This window comes from Melozone crissalis, unplaced genomic scaffold (assembly GCF_028551555.1).
Source record: "Melozone crissalis strain CALT ecotype California unplaced genomic scaffold, PUWL_Pcris_2 ptg000018l_1, whole genome shotgun sequence".
NCBI classification, from domain to species: domain Eukaryota; kingdom Metazoa; phylum Chordata; class Aves; order Passeriformes; family Passerellidae; genus Melozone; species Melozone crissalis.
This window is the reverse complement of record NW_026535796.1, coordinates 34,929,318-34,953,363: the sequence shown is the minus strand read 5'-3', so window position 1 is coordinate 34,953,363 and position 24,046 is coordinate 34,929,318. Positions and strand designations below refer to the sequence as shown.

The 24,046-nt window shown below is 47.2% G+C and overlaps 1 protein-coding gene across 2 annotated transcripts; it reads left to right on the top strand.

Annotated features, from left to right (window-relative positions):
* Nucleotides 1-10,602: 10,602 nt before the first annotated feature.
* Nucleotides 10,603-20,403, top strand: ZDHHC22 (zinc finger DHHC-type palmitoyltransferase 22). Of its 2 annotated transcripts, none has more exons than XM_054276065.1 (3): nt 10,603-10,800; nt 12,112-12,684; nt 16,817-20,403. In XM_054276065.1, the coding sequence occupies exons 2-3, from the start codon at nt 12,126-12,128 to the stop codon at nt 17,080-17,082; spliced, it is 825 nt and encodes a 274-aa protein (XP_054132040.1). In that variant the 5' UTR covers nt 10,603-10,800; nt 12,112-12,125; the 3' UTR covers nt 17,083-20,403. The 2 variants fall into 2 exon arrangements, with proteins under 2 accessions (XP_054132040.1, XP_054132041.1); XM_054276066.1 differs by lacking the exon at nt 10,603-10,800 and adding an exon at nt 11,532-11,580.
* Nucleotides 20,404-24,046: the final 3,643 nt, after the last annotated feature.

Here is a 24,046-nt window from a genome sequence, read left to right as displayed (position 1 = left end):
CCAGCCCGGCCGGGGAACGCCGGGCTGCCCCAGCCCGCTGCCAGAGCCCGCATGAGGGGCAGCAGGTCCAGCACAGCCCCGACATCGGGCAGGGCTCTGTGCCCGGGCAGGGCTCTGTGCCGCACAAGCGCAGCCCCCTGCGCCGAGAGGGCTCTGTGCCCTCCACTGGGGAACGCCTGGCGGGGACCCCCGGCTCCAGGAAGCGTCCCCCTTCCCACAGGAGACCGTGGGACTTAAGCTGTGCAAAAGGAGAAGCTAGAAGAGCTCCAGCAGAGGCTGAGCCACCATCACACCCCCCACCTCAGTTCCGTTAATTAAAAAAGTTAATTTCTTAATTTTCAAGTGCTCACCCCGGACCTTCTCAGGGCTCTTTGAAGGCAGCTTGCCATTGGGAATAGCTGAGAAACTGGGGCCGCAGCTACTATGCTGGGAAATCGTCTTTTCCCCATGCCAGCTCCCTTGTGGCTTGGTGTCTGCATGCTTATAATTTCAAATCTGCTTCAAAAAATCACCCACCACCCAGGCTGCGTGACCATGCACTAATCAGTTGCATTAAAATATGCTAATTGGCTCTTCCCAATTGCCAGTCAGGTGGGACAGTGTGGTTCAGTACTTGCAGGCACAGGATTTCTCTGTGACTCTGTTTCTGTTCCTTGGCTGACCTGGGTAAGCAAGATATTCCCATGGTGCTGCCCATTCACCACCAGCCCTGCTCCTGTCTGCTCTCAAAGCCTAGGACGTGCCGTGTCACTTCCCTGGGGAGATGGACACAGAAAGGAACATGGGTTCATTTACTCTGTGTTAAATACATCTCCCTCTCTTAGACAAATGTGTATGAGAGAGAAACAAAATAAATACCTGGCTATATGGAGCTTGAAATGAAGGTCATGGGTCAGAGTGAAATGTTTTCTGGAAATCTCAGGGAAATGACCCCTCTGCTTCAAGAGGTGCAACTGGTAATTCGTGACGTAGGAGAAAAAGATCCAGGCTGAGCACTTGACCTTCTGAAGCAGTAAATGGCATTTTTATGATGTTTAGAGCAATGAAAGACTGATTGCAGATAGATGAGGGAAAAGTGGTGGTAGTTTTAGTGAGAATGACAGTGGAATATAGGGAAAGATGTAAGCTAACAGGCTGAGCTAGGAGAGGCAGTGAGGAAGATGCACATCATGTAATGAACCATACTATTCTGGCCGAATGGGGCTCTGCATGCAGGCAGTGTCTCTGCCCACATGCCAGCCTTCCTGGGAGCAAACACTCCATGCACTGATGTTCTCCCTGGCTAGAACAGCTGCCAGCAGCACAGCTAGCTAATGCACAGTGGCACAGTCCTTTGTCAAAGCCATTAACTCTAAATGGGCTGCCTCATAAACAAAGTATTCCACAAAAACTTCTTTTTTATGTAGCTCATTGCCCCTTCTTCTATGTAAAGAATAGTGCCAGAATAATAAAAAATAAAATTAAATTAAAAAAAAAAAAGAGGGAGGGCTGTTTTAGGTCAGAAAACGGGTATGTGTAGCTATCATTCTGTTTCTGGAAGTGGTTGGCAGCAAACACCTTGAGAAGAGCATAATAACAGAGCAGTGGATGATGCTCCTTTAGTGTCCTCTCCCATCACCAGCAAATACATTGTTTTTGAAAAAGATTCAGAAGCATATAAAATGTGGATATCCACAGCACTCTGCAGCAAGATATTCCCTGGTGAAGCCACACATTGTATGAAGGACACGTCTCCCTGTGCCTCTTCTGACCCACTGACAAGCTACTTTCACCCATTTCTCTGCCTGGAACATGTGGTCGACATTTGAGCCTAGTTGACATCAAATAATTATTTACTAATTTCCCTGCTCATGCTGTTGGCTTTACCTATGTTTTTACTGTGTGTATGATTTATCACATTCAACTTCATTCATCTTCTGTGAAGATAGGCTGATAGAATTGGGGTTGTTCAGACTGGAAAAGATAAGGTTCCAGGGAGAGCTTACAGCAGCCTTCCAGGACCTAAAGGCAGCGTACAAGAGAGCTGGAAAGGGACTCTGACAGGAGCATGTAGTGATAGGACAAGGGGAAGTGGCTTCAAACTGAAAGAATGAAGGTTTAGATTAAATATTAGGAAGAATTTTTTTACTGTGAGAGTAGTCAGGCACTGGACCAAGTTGAGCAGAGAAACTGTGGTGGCCCCATCTCTGAAAATGCTCAAGGCCAAGGCTGAGTGTGGCTTTGACCACTTGTTGTAGTGGAAGGTGTCCCTGCTGATGGCAGGACATTGGAACTAGGTAATGTAGAAAATTCCTTCCAACCCAAACCACTCTGATTCTGTGGTTCTATTCTTTACACCTCTTTTATCCCTCCCTTCCACGTGCACTGAAATGAAGGGACCACTCAGGTGGAGATAATATGGAGTTTATCAGGCTGGAGTTACACCTGGGAGAAGCTGGGAATGCTTAACTGAACTGAAACCAGAAGGGAAATGTGAGTGAATGACAAACAACTCATGGCTAATAAAGTCACCCCACGACAAGGAGAGCATTGGTGGTCACTGCTGATCACAGCCCTACATCTCTCTGGTCCCTCATCCACCTTCCCAGGTAGCTCAGCAACTGGCAGCTCTGCCATTGCCACTGCTTCAGCAGATCTGCTGGTGTCACAGGGAGAGCTCCACCATCCTGGGACAAGGCAGATGCAAGAGCTCTTTTGCTCTCTGTTGGTGACCAATGTAGTATGTGGCAAAACAAACAAGGAGAAAGCACTGCACCTCCCAGGCAAAAGCTTGGAGGGCTCCTGGAGCATATTTAGCCATATTGCAAAAAAACATCCCACTGCAGCAGGAAGGATTCACATCTGATGTTTCTTTTATCCTTCTGCACTGAGGATGGCAATCCTGACCAGTGGCAATTTGGGGAGCTGTGCCTGGGGGGTGCTGCTCTGCATTTGGGTCCTGCTCGGGAGGAAAGATCTGCCCTCTCAAGGTTGATCCCAGCTGCAGGGCTGGGGGCTCCCCAGCAGAGCTGGAGAGGGATACAGGGCAGAGATTTCTCTTGGGTGGTGATGGATGGATGGCTGGCTGGTGATGGCACGAAACAGGTGTATAGCTCCCATCCCACATCCACAGACGTCCTCGCCCGGTGAGGCCGCTGAGACCGCCACGCACTCCTCCTCTCCCTTCCCCTCCGCGCGTCTCCTTCCTCCGCTCCCTCCTCCCGCAGCTCCCGGCGGGTTCCCGGCGCCATCTGCCGGCCCGGCCCGGCATCCCTGCCACGCCCAGCGCCGTGCCGGGCCGTGCAGCTGTGTCTCCGTGTGCCAGCCTGTCCCCAGCACCCCGCCGGTCGTTCCCCAGGATGTGACAGACTCCCCTGTCACCCGTGGCCCCGCAGCTCCTCCCCGGCTGTGTCGGAGCGGGGCCAGCAGCAGCTGGGAAGCCGGGCAGGGGCCGGGTGCCCCAGGAGGTTTGGCGAGGAGGGTCGGTGCCGGAAGGGTGCCTGGGAAGTGCCTGGGAAGTGCCTGGGAAGCGGTGGCCCCTGACCCTCTCATCCCGGCCTTCCCTCCAGCCTCTCTGCTGGATCATTCTGACCCCAGCCGCCCATCTTCTTTCCAGCTTTCACATCACACCGAAATCCCCTCCATCCCCACATCTTCATCTCTTCCGTTCTTGTTTCCCAGCTCCTTTACATTCTGTCCTCCACCTCGTGCCAGAATTTCCTCTGCCTGAGCTCTCCACAGGGCTCTTCTTGGCCCCGGTCCCCTTGAACCTCCGAAAAAGTGACCTTGTCCTTGCTGTCCAGTATACAACCACTGCTTCCTCTGCTCCCAGAGCAGAAGATGCCTCTACCTGCCCCAATTCTTTGGGATAGCTCCCTTTCCCAAGCTGTGAGTGAAGCAGATTCTGGCTTCTGCTTCTGGCATGCATTTTGGAAACCTAGCTGCTGGCTGTGCTTACCTCAAATCCACCAGACAGGAATCTGAGAGAAGGAAGTGAAGACAAGTTTGGAGAAAGTCCCAGTCTCACTGTTATGGAACTTCTCCCTTATATTTACTCCTCATTTTTCTATTTCCTCCCTTAGCTCCTCAGTGGGTCTCCAGGTGGGTATAATTCACCCTTCTTCTTGCTATTTACACTGTGATCCTCAGTAATCTCCTACAGTCCTCCCCTGAGGAGAGCCACTGCTTCTCCAGTGAAGTCCTCCGGTTTTCCTCACTCAGTCACTACCTCTGCAAGTAGGGAGAATATGACTGAAGCTGTTGTTCCATAGGAGACACCACAGTGGCTCTGAAGTCCTTGGACTACCATTGGCCTTTGGAGGTGTCTTGAAGCTTGGGAATAAGGGAAATTACCATCTAACCATCTGACACATGCATGCTCTTTCTTGTGGCAGACTCATATGAAGCTGACCTTGTTGCAGTGCCATTAGCTTAACCTTAGTCTTACTCAAAGCTGTGCTAAGGTCTTCATTAGTTTGATACTGAATACACCAGGTGATTCCTGGAAACTGCCAAACCTATGATCAAATCATGGCTTTCTTTTCCTACAGCTGAGAAAAGAAAGTCACATCTCAATTACTTTTCCTTGGCTCATCTAGGCAGTTGATATTCCTGGAACAAGGTTTACCCTGCAGCCCTGCCTAGCCCAGAGGTGATATTGGCCTCAGGGGCCTGGGGTTTGCTCCCAGCGTTTGTAGGGAGAGCTTGCCCAGCCCCACCCCATAATTCTGGCACAGAGAAAGAGTTGCCTCCCCTGAAAGTCCAGGTCACATGGGGGCTGGGAAAAGGTGAGCATGGGGCTGCCTCCAGCCTCCTGAGAAGAGGACATAGTTCTGCCTCTTCTTCCTAAACAGTACTTTGAATTTCTTCTCTTAAAGCAAGCAGATTGGCTCCAGGGAAAGATGCTATTCCTCACCAGAGGAACAGAGAGCTGCCCAGAGCATGCCCTGGCTGGTGATGGCACTGAACAGGTACCTAGCTTAGAGCTGCACAGAATGCACCTTGACTAGGGGATCAGAGTGGGAATCCCCTCCTTATGGGCACCTGACTGGCAGAGATAATGGCCCTTCTTCTGCACCAAATCTGAGGCTTAAATGTGTGCTTGGAAAGTGAAGTGTCTGGGCTCAGGTCCTCCTAAATCTGCCATCGTTTGAACCCAGTGTCTTTCATACCGACGGGATGGGATGGGATGGGATGGGACCATTTCCTTCAATGGAGCTGGGCAAGTTTATGTGTTGCACATGGGGACAAAGAAAGCCAAGAAACAAGATGGTTTGACTTGGCATTGAGTGGCTGATGGCCTGATCTCTGCTCCCAGAGCTGTTAGTGCATCTTTTGTAAGAGATCATAAATGAAATCTGCAGCCACTGGGATGGGTGGAAATGAAGCGGGCAGAGTCTGGCCCTCTGTGCAGCAACAGTAAAAATCAGTCAGTTAAAATCATTGCCAGCTGCAGTGTGGCTGGGTGGCAGTCATGTGCAGTACACCTAGTGCACTGGCTGCTAGCTACCATTTTTGAAGAGCAAAAATAATTTAGGAACTGCTTTTACAGACCCAGTGGAGGGGCATCTTGATAGCAGAGGCAGCAGCCATGTGACAGTGGGGAGAGAGATTGCTTCTCCCAAGAGCACTGCTGCAGCAGGCAGGAGGATTAATCCAAGTCTATTTTCTGGAATTGATTTAACACTGTGTTCATTTATCTGCAGCTTCTGCTGAAACATTTCATATTTCAGATCTGATTTCAATGTTTCCAAGGCTGAAAGGCTTTTTTCTCTAGGGAGGAGCAGTTCTACAAGAGAACAACAAGTAGGAACCCTGGGGAAGCAGCAGAGGGAAGGAATATTTTATCTTTAGTAACTGGTCATTTCCATTTTGGAGGCAGTGAAAGAAGAACCATCTGGTGTGTGCTGAATATTCACTACTTAAACAATGACTTGGTTATGAATATGTGCATGTGTTATTGTTATTTGTTATTATAGGATTCCCTAGGTGTGCTTAACACTTCACCAACAGAAAGGAAGACCAGGGCTCCTGCATCTTGATGTGCCCAGTATAAATTTGACACAATGCTCAAAGCATCCAGTGATGGCAGACAAGGGTTGGACAGCCAGATGGGGGTGAGAAGGAAGATGCCAGACCTGTGACAAAGGGCAGTGCACAACTTCTGGAGCAGTAGCTGCTTCTACTGACAGAAGATTGCTTCAGAAGGCCATCCTCACATATCAATGCCTGTTAGTTTGAGGCTTAATCCTCCCTTGCAATGAACACCGTTTACATTTATTTCTTTAATTTTCTACTCCTTAAGAGCTCTGCTCCTGCAATGTCCTGCCTGGAAATGATGCAGAATGTCAGGAACCTTGCTCCAATAACTTTCCATGATAGTTACCTGGGAGTGATGGGTCTGCTCAGTTGGCTTGAGCATTATGGCTCAGGAGCTCCAAGTCAGTCAGCTGAGACAAATGTTTTTAGAGATGTTTTATTGTGTACTTTATCTGATAGTCAAAGTATCTTGAAAGCAAGAAGAGTCCCATCAAGTGGCACCATGACACCTTGTTGTCAGGATATAACATCTGGTGCTGAGGATGTTGGGAATTCGAGATGACCCTGACACCTGGAGAGGATGCTCAGAGCTTTGCAGGAACCAAATACCTGAAGTACTTCCCCCTCTCTTGTCCTTCTTTTTCTTTCCACTACTGGAGCTTTTCCATAGGGTGTTTTGCCACAGCATTCAGCCATTCCTCCGGTGCTGAGACAGTATTATAGGCAGGGTTTGGTGGAGGGAGCAGCTGTAGGCACTGGAAGGGAAGAATCTTGATTCTCTTAGGGGAAGAATTCCCACACCATTATGAGGACAGAGTTCAGGGGCATTTGCAAGGCCAGGGGGATGGAGGAGAGAGTGGACCACAGTCAGGGACAAAAACCTTGGCCTGAGCTTGGGCCCAGGAGTGCCTTCCCTCCCACAACACTCCCTTCCCACCTATCATCAACATTTTCTCTTCCTGCTGTTGTGCTCTGGCACACTGAAATTTACTTGACTGCAAAAATTTGTTTCCTGACACCACCAACAAGGAGCAAATGAATGAATTAATGTTGATTTTTGCAACAGCTTTCCTGACACAGCAGGGCACTCTGTAAATTGTGGCTTAGAGCCCTTTTTTCACACAGGCCGTTTCTCCATTGCAAGGGCCAGCTAGAATGGAGCAGAGCATCATGAACAATGTGCTATCCCAACTCCTTGGAAACGGGTTACCATCTCTTCCTTTGTTAATGAACATCCTCCCTCAGCACAACTGAAGCAGCTCAATGAGCAATCTACATAATTTAAAACCCAGCTGCCTAAAACCACACTGTTGGTCTGCCTGAGCTCGGTGCTGGATGCCCCTCTCAGGTGCTTGTACAGCAGGAACAATACCCCAGGACCCTTGCTCTTTCTTTCAGAGGTTTTTGAACATGATCCAAGAGGTAGTATTCAAGGACTTGGATGGCTTCATCCAGGGAAGACATGATAGCCACTTTCAAGTCTGTAAGAGACTGCAGTGAGGAAAGGATTTATCTTTCTCTGAACCTACTGGGATAAGGACTAAGACCTTAGACTGCTGCAAGGGAGTGCCACATTACGCATAGAATGAATAAGAAGAAATTCTGAATGAATAAGAAGTAGCTGAATGGAATGCCTGGAGGTGGTGGAGAATCTCCATCATCTGAGATCTTCAGGACTTTATCAGACTTTGTCTGCAAAGGACAGATAAACTTGAAACAAGGGTATGGAAAATTGGGAAAGATGATTGAGTTGGCCTCTGAAGGCCATTTCTCACTATGAGTAGAAGCTTAGCGTTAGATTTGTGTTTATGGAAGATCAGATCCTGACAACCTGTGTAGTATAACCCAGAACTGAATGGGGAAAGGGCTGAGCACCCTTTTGCTCCCAGCATTCATGCCTCCACCTAGGCAGATTTGAAGCTGGTCAGCATAAAGGCATGCTGTATTTATTTTGTTGCTAAACTGAAGACATTAGGCTGACCCTGTCACTTTTTTTTGGCCATTCAGCTTTACCTAATCAAAGAGGAAACCTCTCCAGACACTGTGGGTATTCAGATTTTGAAGGCTAACTACCCAGAAAAAAAAAAATCAAACCGAACCAGAAACTACTTCATAAAACTTGCAATTAAGTGATAATTTAAATCAAGAAGCACCTGGTTTACCACAGAGAGAACTCATTTCTTTGAAAATGTCACAACAAATAGCAGAGGTTAAATTACTCATTCCAGGGAAAAATCACTATCAGACTGTATCTTGAAAAAGAAACTAATGGTGCAGGGTAAGGCAATGCACCTTTTGAGATGGAAGAAATTATACATAATTTGGGATGCAATTTAAAGTGAAACCTTCAAAAATGTTGGGCAGACTGTACCAGAGCATGGCATCAACTGGAACAGTATTTTATTCTGTTTGAAATCTCTGAGCACAAAGAATTAGAAGATCTGGGTACAAAGCTGTGAAAACTGTCATCTGCCAGTCATTATCAAGCGTAGCCCAGATGATTGAATGGGAGGATGGAATCACCAGCTGGCTGACAACTGATAGATTCTGTCAGTGGTTTCCTACCCTGCTTGCTAAAGGGACATATTGGGAAAGAGTCCACAGTAGGGAAAGTCCCTGCACACAATTGGCCAGCAGGGAAGAGTGGAGTGGTGACACAGAATCACCAAGGCTGGGGTGAGAGAGGGTCTGGCTGTGGTATGCTGTGCTAATTTCTGGAGAAGTCTGCACAGTAGGTAATGAGAACAATAAACTCTTCTCACATGTGTTTCTTATGCCCAGCTGCCAATTTCTTCCAGACAAAGGCAGATAGCATAACCCTTGCCACACTCAAAAGACAAGAAAATTTTGACACATGAGCGAAGTGATTTTACTTACGGTTGAAAAGCAGAATGGGGAAATACTCCATCTCCTGGGTCACAACCAGACCCAGAGAAGAAAAAGGGAGAAAATATTTTTGAGTGTTACACACCCAAGTTGTCTCATGTGTTGATTTTACAGCAGGAGAAAACCCAATTCATGCAGTACATGTTGTTACTTTTAAATGCTTGCTCCAAATTAACTACTGTTCCCATTTTTTGCCTACTTCCTGTGCTAATCTCCTTATTTACCCATCTCTCTCTTATATACACATGAATATACATAGGCAAATTCATCCCCAGTCAACTTCTCCCCCATTCTGCAAACAGTTCATAATATCAACACAACAGCACTGAAAGAGGATATTTTGCTATATTGTTAAATATGAATCCACTATTTTGACAAATCATAAGCATCAATGTGCAGAAGAGTTTTAATGAGAGTGTGGGGAATAATCTGCCTCACATCTTCCATTCCAGTGGAAACCAGATTTCCCCTTCCCTTCCCTTCCCTTCCCTTCCCTTCCCTTCCCTTCCCTTCCCTTCCCTTCCCTTCCCTTCCCTTCCTTTCCTCCCCCTGTTTTGGCTACAGCTTTGATGTTCCCTATGCAGGCAGGCTTAATGTCTTTCATGAGATGCAGTCCCCTCAGCTGAGAGTCTTTCATGACATGAAAAGACTTCTCTGTAATTTTCTTTTTTTATTATTATTTTGATGTAAGCTGTTAAAATATGGAGAAAACACTGTCTGATTATTTAAAGATAAAACTAGACTGGGTCATGTATCTCTATTGCAAGGCTCAGTCTACTTTAAATTGACGAGTTGAGGGAATATTGGAGGATTTTTATTCTCAGTAGTCGTGACAGGAGAATGAGGGAGGTGGGAGTGAAAACTAGATCTGCTCTGAGCAGCTTCCCCTTCAGTTCTGCCAGAGGTGTCTCTTAGCTGCTCATCACTGCAGATCCAGTGCCTACAGGATTGGTTTGCACTTGCTTGTGTTATTGCCACTGCTTTTCTCAGAAATGTCAAACCATTAAGGTTACCTGGGAGAAAAGTTATTTCTAATGAAGAGCCCTTGAACACTTGGTTGCTGTCATCACCTTCCACGCTGGTGCACGTGCAGGAGACAGGCACAGCCGCTCTCTTCTCCAGTCTTCTCTCCCTGGAAACTGAGACATGAAACACACTTTCATTTTGCTCTGAACCTTCAGGCAAAGGGAGAGTCTCTTGTGGAGTTGCAGAGTCTGTGCTGAGGGACTGGCCAGTAATCCTAGGACCTGAGATTATGTAAAATGCATTTTTCTTTGACTTTTCACCAGTGCAGAGTTTGACTGTCTCCAGGGACACAGCTGCAGCCCAACAGCCCTCTTCTGCCCCCTTCTCCTGTCATGGGTGGCTTGTCTGTGGAGGGAGACAGGGATGCTGCTCATGAGAGCTGGGAGGGTGCAGCACGTAGGTGTGAAGGAGAAGGAGAGGCCGTGCACAGAGACAGTAGACAGTAGACAGTACAAGGAGAGCGTGGGTGGGCAGGGGGGGTGAGGGTGTGTAGCTGTCAGAGAGCAAACACGTGTCTGCAAAACTTCTGCCAGCACCAGGCTACTGCCCAGGCACCACCTGCCCACATCAAAGCCTTTCCTGCTTGTGGAGAGGGAGGCTCTGAACCTGCAACGACCCCCCCCCACATTTCCCCTTGCCTCCAGTGCTGGTTCCAACTGGGGCAGCTTGGGGAGGCACAGGGACACAGAAAGCTCACCTTGCCTCCCTCACCCACACTGTGGGGAGGAATGGTGCTCTGCGGGCTGGAGGGGCAGAATGCCTCTTCCCACCCTTCTGCCCTCCACGTGGGAGTTGTGCGAGGCCCAAGAACACCTTTCTCTTCTCCTGGGGCGGGTTGTGCTCGCTGGGAGGCGGACGGAGCTGCTGCAGGTGCGGCTGGTGCTGAAGGGACAGCTACAGGGAGCCGGGCCGGGGCAGGAGCACGGCGAGGGTCGGGACGGGAGACCCCCGGACAGGAACGGGACTCGGGAGGGAGATATGGGGAGGGAGGGAGAAGGAGAAGTCCGTGGTTGAAAAGCACAGGGACAAGGACAGGAACAGGGAGGGACACAAGGCACTGGACGGAGAGAGACAGACAGAGGGCAGGGGCAGAGAAAAGAGGGACAGGAGAAGAGCAGGAAGGGAGAGGAAGAACAGGGCAGACTCCGGGCGCACTCCGGCTCGGCTGCCGCGGGGATCTCACTCGGCATGGCCGGCTGTAGGAGCGGCTCCGCCGGCGCCACACACGCCGGTACCGGGCGGCTCCCGACGCGCCTGGGGACAAGGGGACTGCAAGGTGGCCGCGGGCAGCCCGCAGCGCCGCGGGGCCGAGCCGGGTCCGGGCCGCCGGGGCTCTGCAGACACCGGCGCTGGGGACTCCTTGCGGCTGCGGGCGCGGGGGTGCTCGGGGCACCCGCACCGCCACCCAGCTCGCTGCCCGCCGTGTGTGCCCCCCGGGCTGCCCCGTGCCCCGACCCTGCAGACTGAGCCCCGCGGCCGGGGTGACCGCCTGCCCGGCGGGGATGCGTCGTGCCCGGCCACAGCTGCGGCTGCAGCTGCGGGGCTGCTCCGGCTCGGCAGCCGAGCGCCGCAGGTTGCATCCGGACAGCACTTGACCAGCTGTTTTGTATATTTTCTAATTTCGTGCAGAACGGGGCAGCGGTCGTAGAGGTAATCTGTAGATCCGTGGCTTTAAGGGATAAATTAGAGCACTGGATTTGATCCGTATTGCAGTGGATTAGAGCAACCTCTCCCCCCTCCCCTTCTCCTCCTCCCACCCCTCCTTTCCAATTCACTCCCCCCTCCTCCAGCACCACCTTTTTTCCTCTCATGCAATACCAAAACTGACCCTGCCTGGCAGAGAGACTGCTAGGCGAACAGAGCGGTGCTCGCATCGCCGGCACACCGCGGGAGCCGCCTCTCCCCTGCAGCCGCTGCAGCCCCTCCGGGGCACCGCTGCCGCAAGTTCCCCCGAGGCTGGCGCCGGGGCCGGGCTGTCTCCTCCGGGAGCCGGGGAGCGGTCGCTGCCCACGGGCCGTCCCTTTGCCCCGGTCCGGCGGGGGCCGTGGGGCGGCGGCGAGGGAGAGCGGCCCCCGGAGGGCATTTCCCGAAGGCAGCGGGGCCGGGACCCGGCAGGAAATGGAAGGATGAAGTATGCAGCCGGAGCGGTGATGTTCCTTCTCTCCTTGCTTTCCCCCGCAGGAACGTAATCCGCAATGCTAGTTCTCAGGTTGCTCAATGTTGTCGCTCCAGCCTACTTCTTGTGCATCTCCCTAGTGACCTTCGTCCTCCAGATCTTTGTCTTCATCCCCAGCATGTTCAGAGACCCTTCCACCACCCCACTTTTCTCGCCTGCTCTGCTGCATGGGGCCCTCTTCCTCTTCCTCTCAGCTAATGCCCTGGGCAACTACGTCCTTGTGATCCAGAACTCCCCCGAGGACTTGGGCAAGGACTTTAACTTGGGCAAAGGAGCCGAAGTGGCAGACTGGCTGGATGGAAGCAGGTCCCCTGGCTCAGCCTTGCCCGGCACTCACTTCTGTAGACTGTGTTCCAGAGTGACCCAGAGGCATGACCACCACTGTTTCTTCACAGGGAACTGCATCGGGAGCAGGAACATGCGAAACTTCATCATGTTCTGCCTCTACACCTCCCTGGCTTGCCTTGACTCCCTGGTGGCAGGCATGGCTTACATTTCTGCTACACTTTCCATGTCCTTTGCGGACCCACTGGCCTTCCTCACTCTTCTGCCTCACTCCATCAGCCAGTTCTTCTCAGGTAAGGACTCCTTGCTCAGAGATGAGGAGCATGTTCCTCCTCCAGGGCTCCTGGGATGGGGGGACCTGATCTTCCTTGGATAGTCATCTGTGTGGAGGTGTGGTATGGAAATGGGCCAGAGGGGCAATTGGTCTTCTTAGGAGGCTACAGCCAGCCTTTCCAAAAGACTTCACCTGAAATAGAAGCTGGGACCCGCTTCAGGTTACATCCATAGTTACATTCCCAATGCATTAGACTCTGGAATATGCCTCATAACCAGCTTGGTGTGGTGATGGAATAGAGCTATCTGTTGTGCAGGACATGTGTTGTAATTAGACAGAGGAGATGGATTTCACTGCAGGTATGAGGGATCTTTTGCTTGTCCTATAGGTAGAGGTGGGGGTGGTCCTGTAGGTTGTGTGCCCTACAAATCTGCAGGTTCCCCATATCCCAGCAGGTACATCTTATCCAGGTCTACTCACTCCCTCCACTGTCACCCACCTCCTGCCTCCTGGCAGTGCAAACTTACTGAGATCTTTTCATCCTTCCAGCACAGGAGAATTGGGGTTTAGGCAACAGAAACCGAGAGAGGAGTTGATATGACATGATTAGGTACCTATCTTGTGACCCCAGTCTGGGACACAAGTCCACAGAGAACCATGGGAAATTCTCTGTGCTGCTTTTTGCAAAGGCTCCACACCAAAAGCAAATACATCCTTCTCCTTGCTTCCATTCCTTACCCTTCTTTCTACTTTATCCCCCTCTCTCCCTGCCTTTCTGTAAATCTCCACAACCCTTCTCCTTCCCTCTCCTGATTTTGTTCCCATAACTCATCCTCTGTTCTTGCAGAGCAAGAAGCCTTGGCGCTTCACCTTTCACTTACCTTCAAACTCTCCAGCCTCAACCCTTTCTCTGTCCAAACCCAAGAGTTAGACAGATCCTGACCTCAGAGAAGGGATTATGCAGACAGCCTAGACTGCTACTCTGCCCTGAGAGCGGCTGCAGAAAATTGCCGTCTCCCCGCTATGAGCTCCAGCCTCACGCACTTACATCAGCTTTTACTAGACCAAAATAGGTAGCCCATATATTTTAGCTTTGCAGGTTCAGCTGAACTCTGTAAGAAGGGAGTCTGTTTTGGCTTGAGCATTGTCACCAGAAGTGTTGATTAAGATCTGAGTGCGGAGACTCCAGTGCTGGGAATACAGGAGCCAGAGAGGCCCTAGCTTGCTTTTCAGATTCCAGACTGGAATGCCATCTGAAAACAAACAAATATCTCTCTGCCTGGCAAATTTGCAGACTTGTCATGGTAATCACTGAAAGACAATAAACATGAAATCCTGCCATGACATTTTTATGGAATAATTTTTCCAACTAGAAGAATTTTTTGTAAATAATATTGCATGAGCTTTACTAGCATTAAAAACACTGGGAATGATTTTCCCGTGTGCCTAAGCTCTGCTCAGCACAGCACTCTGGGAGGGGGAGCAGGGATATGGGAGGAGATTATCAAGGAATTAGTTCTCTCTGACTCTGAGGGCTCGTCTGCACAGTGATGGGTCCTGGTACATATTTGCAGAGACACTGAAGTGCCCCAGCTCTAGTGGCAGCAACTGTGGTGCCAATACAGCCCGTGGACAGTGTTTGAGTGGGACACAATGGGTCTGGATGCAGAGCTAAGAGCCAGAACACCCTTGAGAGGCAGCAGCTTCCAGCAGCTCCCACCAAACCCCTAGTTCTGCTGAGAAGAGAACTGCTGCCTCACACAGCAAGATACAGGCATGTGGTGTCTTGATTTCTTGGGAGGAAGGGCCCACTGGGTTTCTACCAGTACATTTAACCTCCATTTCAGGTGAGAAAAACACAGTCTTGAACGGTTTCCTGGAAGGGCTGCTCACACAGTATTTTTCAGCTAATGTAACTGTTACTTAAGGGTTGTTGTATCATCCAAACACAGAACTGCGATAGCAGGGGAAAAACTTCATCTTTCTTCTTCTCCATCATGCCCACTGTACTGCAGAAGTAGTAAAGGAGGATGAAGGGTTAATCTGCTGGTTTTATGTCAACTAAGTGTTCCTGCTTTCATGCTGGGAAAGTTTTCAGCTGGCTCATTCTGCCCAGACTGTACTCAGGCGTGGATTTCAGAATCTGACCCAAAGTCGATAACTACAGCCTACAATACAATTTCTGGCATGGATAATATAAGGCAATATAACCTTGACATCAGACTGGGTCACTTAGAGAAAAAAAGAATCCAAGGCTAAAAGAGACTGTGGGGATCAGGGGCAAATGGAGAGCACTATTGTAAACACATTGTATTGGACCACACAAAATAAATTATAGAAGATGCTTTATGTAGGTAGCCTGAAGAAATGGTTTAAAAAAATTCTGTCTCTGGAAAGGATGGCTCAGAGATGCTTAATATTTTCAAGGGGAAACAAGGGTAATTACTTCCTGAATGTTGAATTTCATCAAGTCAGATAAATAAAGCCTATATGTGCCTTGAAAAGGATCTAAAGCAAAGGTCTCTCCCCATATCCCATCTGGGTATCAGCTGTAGGAAAAAATAAATATCTGTCACACTCTGGTCCAATAAAAGACCAACAAAGAATCCAGTATTTGGCTCTGGGCTTCTTACCTGTTAGATTAAGTTATTCTGACAGAATTGGTGGGAGGATTTGTCATTATCCTAAGGGGCTTGTTCTTCTCTCACTGTGTTGCATACGGAGCCCACTGAGCTGAATGGGATCTAATAAGAAGGGAAAGATGACATTGCATTTAGGGAGAAAATGGAATGATTCCTGCACCTTTTTCAAGTGAAGACAGTCTCTGAAAGCTTGAGGCTGTAGTCAGTGTCCTTACAAATTATCCTCAGAGGAGCCTGCCCCAATCTCTCACTTACAGCACTGCCAGGTGGAAAAGATGAGACTCACAGATTGCAAAACTAGGTGATACCACCTAATCCAGCCTTCTGCATAAGTGACACAAGAGGTGCATATCCAGTGAGCCTTCTGTTGAACTTAAAACCTGAAGCACCCATGTACCTCTTTTGGGCAGCACACCTCTATTGTTCAGGCAATCCCTGCTCTATCACAGCTGGTCTTGTAAGGCTCATGGTCTTCCAGAGGAACAGAAGCATGTGAGAATTTTTTATTTCTAAACCTTATAGGGACTGGTGAAAAGATATCAGCTATTTATACCAGTATTGACACTTATTTCATTTCCTTTGTGTAAATAGGCCTGTGTGTAAATATGGGTGTTTAATAATATACCAATATGCACAAAATACATGCATAAACATTATATGGGCACACAGAGAATTTTATATTAACGGGTTTAGCTCAGCTTACACACTGAAAGGTCACTCAGTGACACCTGCTGTTATACTAATATTTTCTAGAAGGAGTTCTAAAATCATTGTAGAGGAAAGGGCCTACAGAATATTTTTATTCAAATGTATTCATCACCAACATATACTAAAACCCCCCAGTTGGATTAGGAGCTTCAGATATTCAAAGTATTTTGAGTATTCTAGCAGCAGCTAATGAAAGGAATTTGGAATGTATTTTAGAAAGGTTTCTGTTTCTTTCTTGTATTCACATGAAAACTGCCTTGTTCCAAAGGTAGGAAAGCCATTATTGATTTATTTTTCTATTTTAACATTTTATATAGAGAGAGAAAAAGAGAAATCTGAAATATTTCTGCCTTGTGTTAATACAAACAGTAAGGCTTCTTAGAAGGATCTACACGCTGTAGGGTCCACTTGTCTTTTCAAAATCCCAGAAATCTCTGATGAGCAGGTAAATCCTTAAATAAATTAATTATTGTTCAGAATAGTGCTGAAGTCTTACAGATATGCTTTACTTCTGGTTGAATTTGTGCCTGTAATCTAGATCCACAAATAAACAGCAAAAGAAGTGTACAAGAGACCACTGTCATTTAGTATTTCTGGGGCAGGTCCATCCATCAGACACTATGAAGGAAATAATTTAATACAGTTAGAGCCGCCAGCCTGTCTTGTTCCTACCTCCCCACTTGTGGCCAGAGGAAACAGCTGGTTTGTTGGTTCCTGGGGCTGTGTTAACTGCTTGTGGGGTGTAGACTGCTTGTGTCTAAGCACTTTCTTTTCTTGTCTTCCCTCCCTCCTGGTTTTCAGGAGCTCTCCTTAGCTCTGAGATGTTTGTCATCCTCATGCTCTACCTCTGGCTTGGGATTGGACTGGCGTGTGCCGGCTTCTGCTGCCACCAGCTGCTGCTGATCCTGCGCGGGCAGACGCGGTACCAGGTGCGGAAGGGAATGCTGGTGAGAGCCCGGCCCTGGAGGGACAACCTGCAAGAAGTCTTTGGCAAGAAGTGGCTGCTTGGACTTCTCATCCCTGTGCAGAATGTGGAGAGTAGCTACCGTAGGCAGAAAGAGAAATAAAATCCCCGTGTGTGTGTGTGCATCCCACGCACACAACACCTTCCCTGCTCTCTCCCGCTGTCTCCTGGATCACTACAGAGCTGGGCTACTCCATCTTTTGGGATTGCAGTCGCTGTGGGAGGAAAGGATGGGCTATCAAACAGAACAAATTAAGCATATTTACATGGAAATCACAAACCATGTAGATGAGATGCTCCAGCTTAGTAGTCACATCACTGCACCTGCATAGGTGGCAACAGCCTTTGAACTAGCAGAAAACTTAGTCAGACCCTCCTGTCGCTTCCTGTCAGAATCCCTCAGTCCCCAGCCCTATTAGTTACCCTATATAGTCCTAAAAAAATGTATCAGGAGCCTGGGCTGTTGTGGAAGACTGTAAAAATGGCGTCTAGTCTTACGGAGGTTTTGTGGAGTGGCTCTTTGGCCACACCTACTTATATACATTAGGTAACTTCACACGAGAGCATCATTGCAGAATTGTTTGGACAATGATCTCAGGTACATGGTGTCATTCTCGAGATTGTCCTATTCAGGGCAAAGAGTTGGATTTCAATGATCCTTGTGGGTCCCTTCCATCTCAAGATATGATTCTTGATTCACAATACTGACAAGCCCTTAATGACAGAACTGCAATGCAATCAAGTTGTCCTAGGAACAGGCTATGAACATGGTTAATGCATCAGATAAACCTGCTCTCCACAGGCTAGAAAATAAGGAGGAAAACAAAAAGAAATGGAGAATTTCTCATTTCTGTTATTGATCTGTTCCCTATACAATGATAGGTCAAGACTGTAGCTGTGCTGCTTATTTTTAGCAATTCTTTGTCCAATGACAGAGTCCAGGCAAAGCTGCCCTTCTGACAGGGAGCAGCAAGCAGATAAATCACGGTCAGATGGAGGGACAAGGAGAGGAAACCACAAAGGTGAATGAAAATTCGGTGTTTGAGAAGCTGTGTGAGGAGACAGGCTATGCATACCTGTGAGAGAGACAGAGGGAAGTGTGGCCACACAGCAAGCACTTGGGAGGGTGCCAGGAGCGTTGCTGCTGTGTCAGAGCCCTGATGCATCACCCTCTCACAGGGAACACCTGCACCATTAGGCCTGTGAAGTGTTCAAAATTCCAGAAAACAAGGCAGTTTTCCAACCCATCAGGGCACTTCATTTTGCACTAAAACGAACAGAAGAATGCTTTTCTCAGACATCCCTGCCACACTTTAGTTACAGGCTCTCCAGGGCAATTCCCTCTCGCATTGCTGCAGAGGGGTAAAATTATCCATGTTGTAACTCCATTAAGGGTGTTAATAGAATTACTACAGGGATTAATCAACTTCATGTGTCTGTTGCTTTTTAGCTGCAGCAGCAGCCCATTAGATTAGTGCTGAGATCCTGTGCTTACAGATGTCTTAACAAAGGATACCACAACATCTCTACCAGGGTCAGAGCACCGGATTCCCCAACAGCTGCAAGAGAGAAGCCTCTGCTTTGGCAAACTGCATTAGCTTATGTGGGCTGGGTAGGAATCCATTGCTTCTCTTTAATAGGGTGAATGGGAGTATGCTGACAAGCCATGAAAAATTTTATTTCTTCCTCAGAAAGGCTCTTGGTGTGTTCCTGGTAGTGGAATGCCCCTTCCTTTTATCCTTGAGTTTCTCACAGGCCAGAATGGAGTCACTCATTTCTATAGGCTTTGTAACCATCTTTGACTACTTTACACTTGAATACATGTTTGAATCAATAACAAACAAAGTATATTGTGATGAGCAGAATAACCTTGAAAATATACTGAAAAAACCCTTAGCTAGATAACTAAAACACGGAGGATATACATCCTTCCACACTGTGTGTGTTCGCATGAACACACAATTGTTTCTGTGGGTAATATGATGTATTTTCTCTAACAGTGAAAAATAAAAGGTATTCTGATTTTTTACATGAGCTATATTGTGCTCTTTGACAGTTAGCTGTCATTAGCTGTCTCTATACATTTGTTACGGCATACACACAGATGTGTCAAAGGAAGAAATTAGGATTTGTTTATTGGCTTTGCCAGTAATTCATCATGTGATTTTTGACAAGTCCTTTCATCCTCCCTACTTTAATGTAATGACCAATCTAAAAACGCATCTAATAACCAATTTGCAGATCCATTCTAATTTCTATTTAAAAATTACACTACCAAAATCATGCCTTGTCAACTCAAAGCTATGGGAAAATTAAGCTATTATCATCAGCCACAAACAGCATCTCAGCATAAATTTTTCCTTCCTGTCAATCGGTGTCAAGGTGAGCAGACAGTCACCTAGACACTGGAACCAGAGCCAGAGTCTCATGCCATACACTTTGTCTTGGAAGGATTATTCTTGTTCCACAGACTCGCTGATCCAACTTCTCCCCTTTTGTAGTCTTAATGACAATGGACTTCCAACATTTCAGCTAGAAGCCACCTCCCACCTGCAGAAATTATGGTTTGACATCTCTGCCCTCTGCTTTTGGCTTTTGAGGGACACTGCAGTCTTGGGCAGCTTATGGCACTTGGCACCTGCTGCCACAGTGCCTGGGCTGTAAAGCTCCTTAGGGCTGCACACTGAGAAGGGCAAAACAACTCAGGTTTCAGTGGGCCACTCTGCAAGGACAGAATCCATCCCCTACAACATTAGTTGCCCATGAAGCCTGCTGCCTCTTCACATCAGGGCTGGATCACACCTGGCCCGTGTCAGGGTTACAGCTGTCTGCCCTTACCACAGAATCTCAGTCCTTGCAGAAGCACAGACAGATCCCAGTTTGAGTCACTGCAGCACAGTCACGCACAGCTATTCTTCATGTCAGACACCTGTGTTATTGGCTGGAAATTGCTGCATCACCATTTTATGCAGCTAAATGGTTCATTTGCAGCAAACTACTGGATTTCAGCAGTTGTGGTGGGACTTTCAGATGGCCACATCTTTTACAGTTAATATCCTCTGGGATGGAAAGAGCTATAAAAATGTAACACTAGATCGACCCTGTATATTGGCTTATTACTCTGCTTATTCCAAAGTGTGCAAACTGCCCTGCTTGGGGTAGTGGTCCTGCAGGAACAGCTAAGAGTATTTTTTAAAATTAGTCAGCTGCCCTGACATCCCTTCCTTGTCATACTTCTCTATACCTACATAAATCCTTGGCAAGAGAATGTAACAGGGCTCAACAACTGTGAATAGAACCTTTGCTCTTAGCCATGATTTATTAAATGAAGGCTGAGCTCAATGGCAATGTCACAAATTCTAAATCTGTTCAATGACTCTAAAGTTTTCTAAGGATAAATAATAAAAGCTTCTCATCTTCTGTACTTAAAGAGTCATTACTTACTATTTGCATTTCATAACATAGCAGCTGCAATAGCAAATATATTTTGGAACATGATTTCTTGTGACAATGTCTAAATACTTGCAAAGGTTTTAAAAATAAAGCACTTAGGCTTCTCTGGCTTTGGAAAATCAGATGACCACCAGATTTCTTCTCTGGTCATGGTAGTGGCTGAAGTAAAAGCTCCCTGTTGCTAAAGACCTTGCACAGAAACCACAGACATTTGCTTAGTGGCTTGTCTATTTTAAGTGGGATTATCTGAAAAAATGGTGTCACCTCTAAGGTCTCAGAAGTCTTTGCAATGGCAGTATAGAGGAAATGAGGGGATGCAACTCTGAAGTAAACCAAAAGTCAGTAGTTATGCACAGTAAGAATCTCATAAAAAGTAAGTAGTGCATGGTGTTCCTCTCCATACTGCACTGCTGGGCAGCCCTGAAGGCCTGCATGTCACAAGGTCTGCATTAGATATCCTCAGAGGATATAGAGTTAAAATGTAAAAGTAATAAGGCACAGGGAACATAGGAGGAAAGATGACGTGAAATAGCATTTATCTTAAGAAATAGCCAGCTCAAGGGAGATGATCACAGTCTAAAAATACTTTCAAGGAGACAGACTGAATGAATGAGAAGACTCATTAACTGAAGGGATATAGCTGGAGGAGGACAAGCAGTCCTGGACTGAAAGAAAAGCTGAGGTCGAAAGCAATCAGAGAAAGTGGCCCCAGTGAGAGCAGAAGTGATTTGGTGTGCGTAGGGATGATGAGAGCCATCAGGCAGTATGAGGTATGACAACAATTTCAAGTTCATTGATTGTTGGCTGAATGGACACAAAGAAAGTTAAGAAAACTCATTGCTAATCCCTTTCTGCTCAAAAAACCTCAAAGCCCCAGCAAAGCCAAAAGGGTTTTTCTTTCTTGAACAGCAGATTATGTTACAAGGAGGACATGCATGGATAGAAACCACAAGCAGTAACAGCAGAGCCCATATAGTTCTCTTTGAGTTATTTAAAGACAAGACAGAGCTATCATAGTTGGAGTAAAGCAATGACCTACTTGTGCAATACAAATGAAGGGAGAAGAAAATTTAAACCTATGTGGAGTCTCTCTGTCCTGCCTGATACTTAAACCTATGGAAACGTGTTAGACAACAAAAAACGAGATGGTCTTTAATAATGACATATCCAGATGTGGGTTTTTTGATTTTCCAGCTCTTTTCTGGAAGGCCAGGGGAATAAAGAATCCTTGCAGATTATACCAAAAGTCAGCAAACATGGACCAAAGAGTGCTTCAGTCCTCTTATGGAGCCATCCTGGCAGCAGCCTTGTCTTCATTACAACAAAGAGCTTTTAGCATTGGTTGTCCTGCTGAATCTAACTGGCAAGTGATGTCAGAGCTCCAGCATGCCAGTCCCATGTCTCTTAAGTTTTTTGGGGCCAGATTTTTCTAGCCTCCCCAGATGTTTACAAATAAAAATTTTAAGTTTTCAGGTATGTAGTGGGTTGATTCTGGCTGGACACCAGGCACCCACCAAAGCCCCTCTATTACTTCCCTCTGCATCTGGACAGGGGAGAGAAAATATAACTAAGTAAGGGTTCATGGGTTGAGATAAGGACTTGGAGAGATCACTCACCAATTACTGTCTTGGGTAAAAGAGATTCAAACTGGGGATATTAATTGAATTTATTACTAACAAAATCAGAGCAGGATGATAAGAAGTAAAATAAATTTTAAAAACACCTTCTCCCCACCCCTCTTCCCCCTCCTTCCTGAGATGTACCTCCTCTCCTCCAGAGGAGTGCAGGGAGATGGGGAATGTGGGTTATGGTCCATTCATGACTCATTATTTCTGCTGCCAACCAGGGACAGGAGTCCCTTCCCTGCTGCAATGTGGGGTCCCTCTCATGGGAGGCGATCCCCCACAAACTTCTCCAACAGAAGTCCATACCATGGGCAACAGTTTTCCATGGACTGCTGCAACATGGGTCCCTCTTCCATAGGATATAGTCCTTTAGGCACAGCCTGCTACAGCGTGGGTCCCCACGAGGTCTCAAGTCCTACCAGGAAACCTGCTCCAGCATGGGCTCCTCTCTCCATGTGTCTGCAGGTCCCTGCCAGGAGCCTGTCCCAGCACAGGCCTCCCACAGGTTCACAGCCTCCAATCAGGCATCCACCTGCTCTGCTGTGGGTCTCTGCCGCAGGCTGCAGGTGGATCCCTATAGCCCTACGGCTCTCTGTGGGCTGCAGGGTGACAGCTGCCTCACCATGGTCTTCATATGGGCTACAGGGCAATCTTGGCTCTGGCACCTGCAACTCTTCCTCCCTCTGCTCCACTTGGTGTCCTGCAGAGTCATCCCTGTTATGTATTTTCACCCCACACTTCTCTGACGGCAATTACGTCTGCTCAACACCTTTTTTTTCTTCTCAAATATGTTATCCCAGAGATGTTACTATAATTCCTGATTGGCTCAGCCTTAGTCAGCAGCACATACGCCTTGGAGCTAGCTGGCATTGACTCTGCTGGACATGGAGGAAGCTTCTGGCAGTGTCTCACAGAAACCACTCTGTAGCCTCTCCACTACCAAAACCTGGTCCTGCAGACTCAATATACAGTGTCATACACTGTTTGCACAGTGCCTCATTTAACATGTTGCCAGTCACCTTAACAATTGTTCCAGAGTTCCTATCAATTAAAAATAAATGGAGTATGCTGATTAGTTTACTTCACAAGAGGCAAGGCAGGGGCAATAGAGGCAAGGCTGTGCCCCTAAAGATTCTTCAAGGCATGCAAAAATTCCATTCATTAATGAACTGTGATAGATTAGAAGCCATCTGAGATTATTTTAAAAATTTATACTGTCTCAAAAGTCAGTACTTAGAAGTCCTGATCCTTTTTACCTTAGGCTCTGACAAATCCCAGCATCTCTCCAATAAAATTGTGCAAACTCTGTAAACACATGAAAGCAAGCAGGACAGAAGCTTCATAGATGAAGACAATAATGAAAACACTCAGTCCTGCAGGTAGCAGAGATCTGTATCTCAGACCAGGAGAAAAGATTTGAGCATATTCTTAGCTTCTAGCATAGACATAATCCCATAACTGCAGCTGCACTACTCACACCCTTCATTTTATTAATGTGTTTTCCAGGTATGCTGGTTAGACTGCAGTAATCAATGACTTCCAGCACTGCATTGAGGGCATTTTTCTGACTTCAAATATTGTATCTTTTTAGATAGAATAATGTGACATCTGATAAGTCTTCAGGCTTTTGACTCCAGTTTCATATGTTGCATAATTACAGTTACATGAAGAGGTTTACATGCTGTAAAGGAAAATTGCATGCATGGGCATAAATTAATACATGATGGAGGGGTACAACAGACATCTGTTTAAACCACAAAAGTTTTTTTTAGTGTCACACACAGCCAGCTATCACTCTATCCTTTCCTCTAACCTTATCAACCTTGAGATATTTATAAATGTTTCCCTGCATAGGCATAGAAGTAGAGATTTTAGTAATCTATATTTTTTCCTTTCAGTTTTCCAAACTGTAAGAAAACGGTCTCTACACTCACTTGTGGAATTATATTAGGGAAATTAACCCAGCGAGTATGTAGTTTAATCTATTAA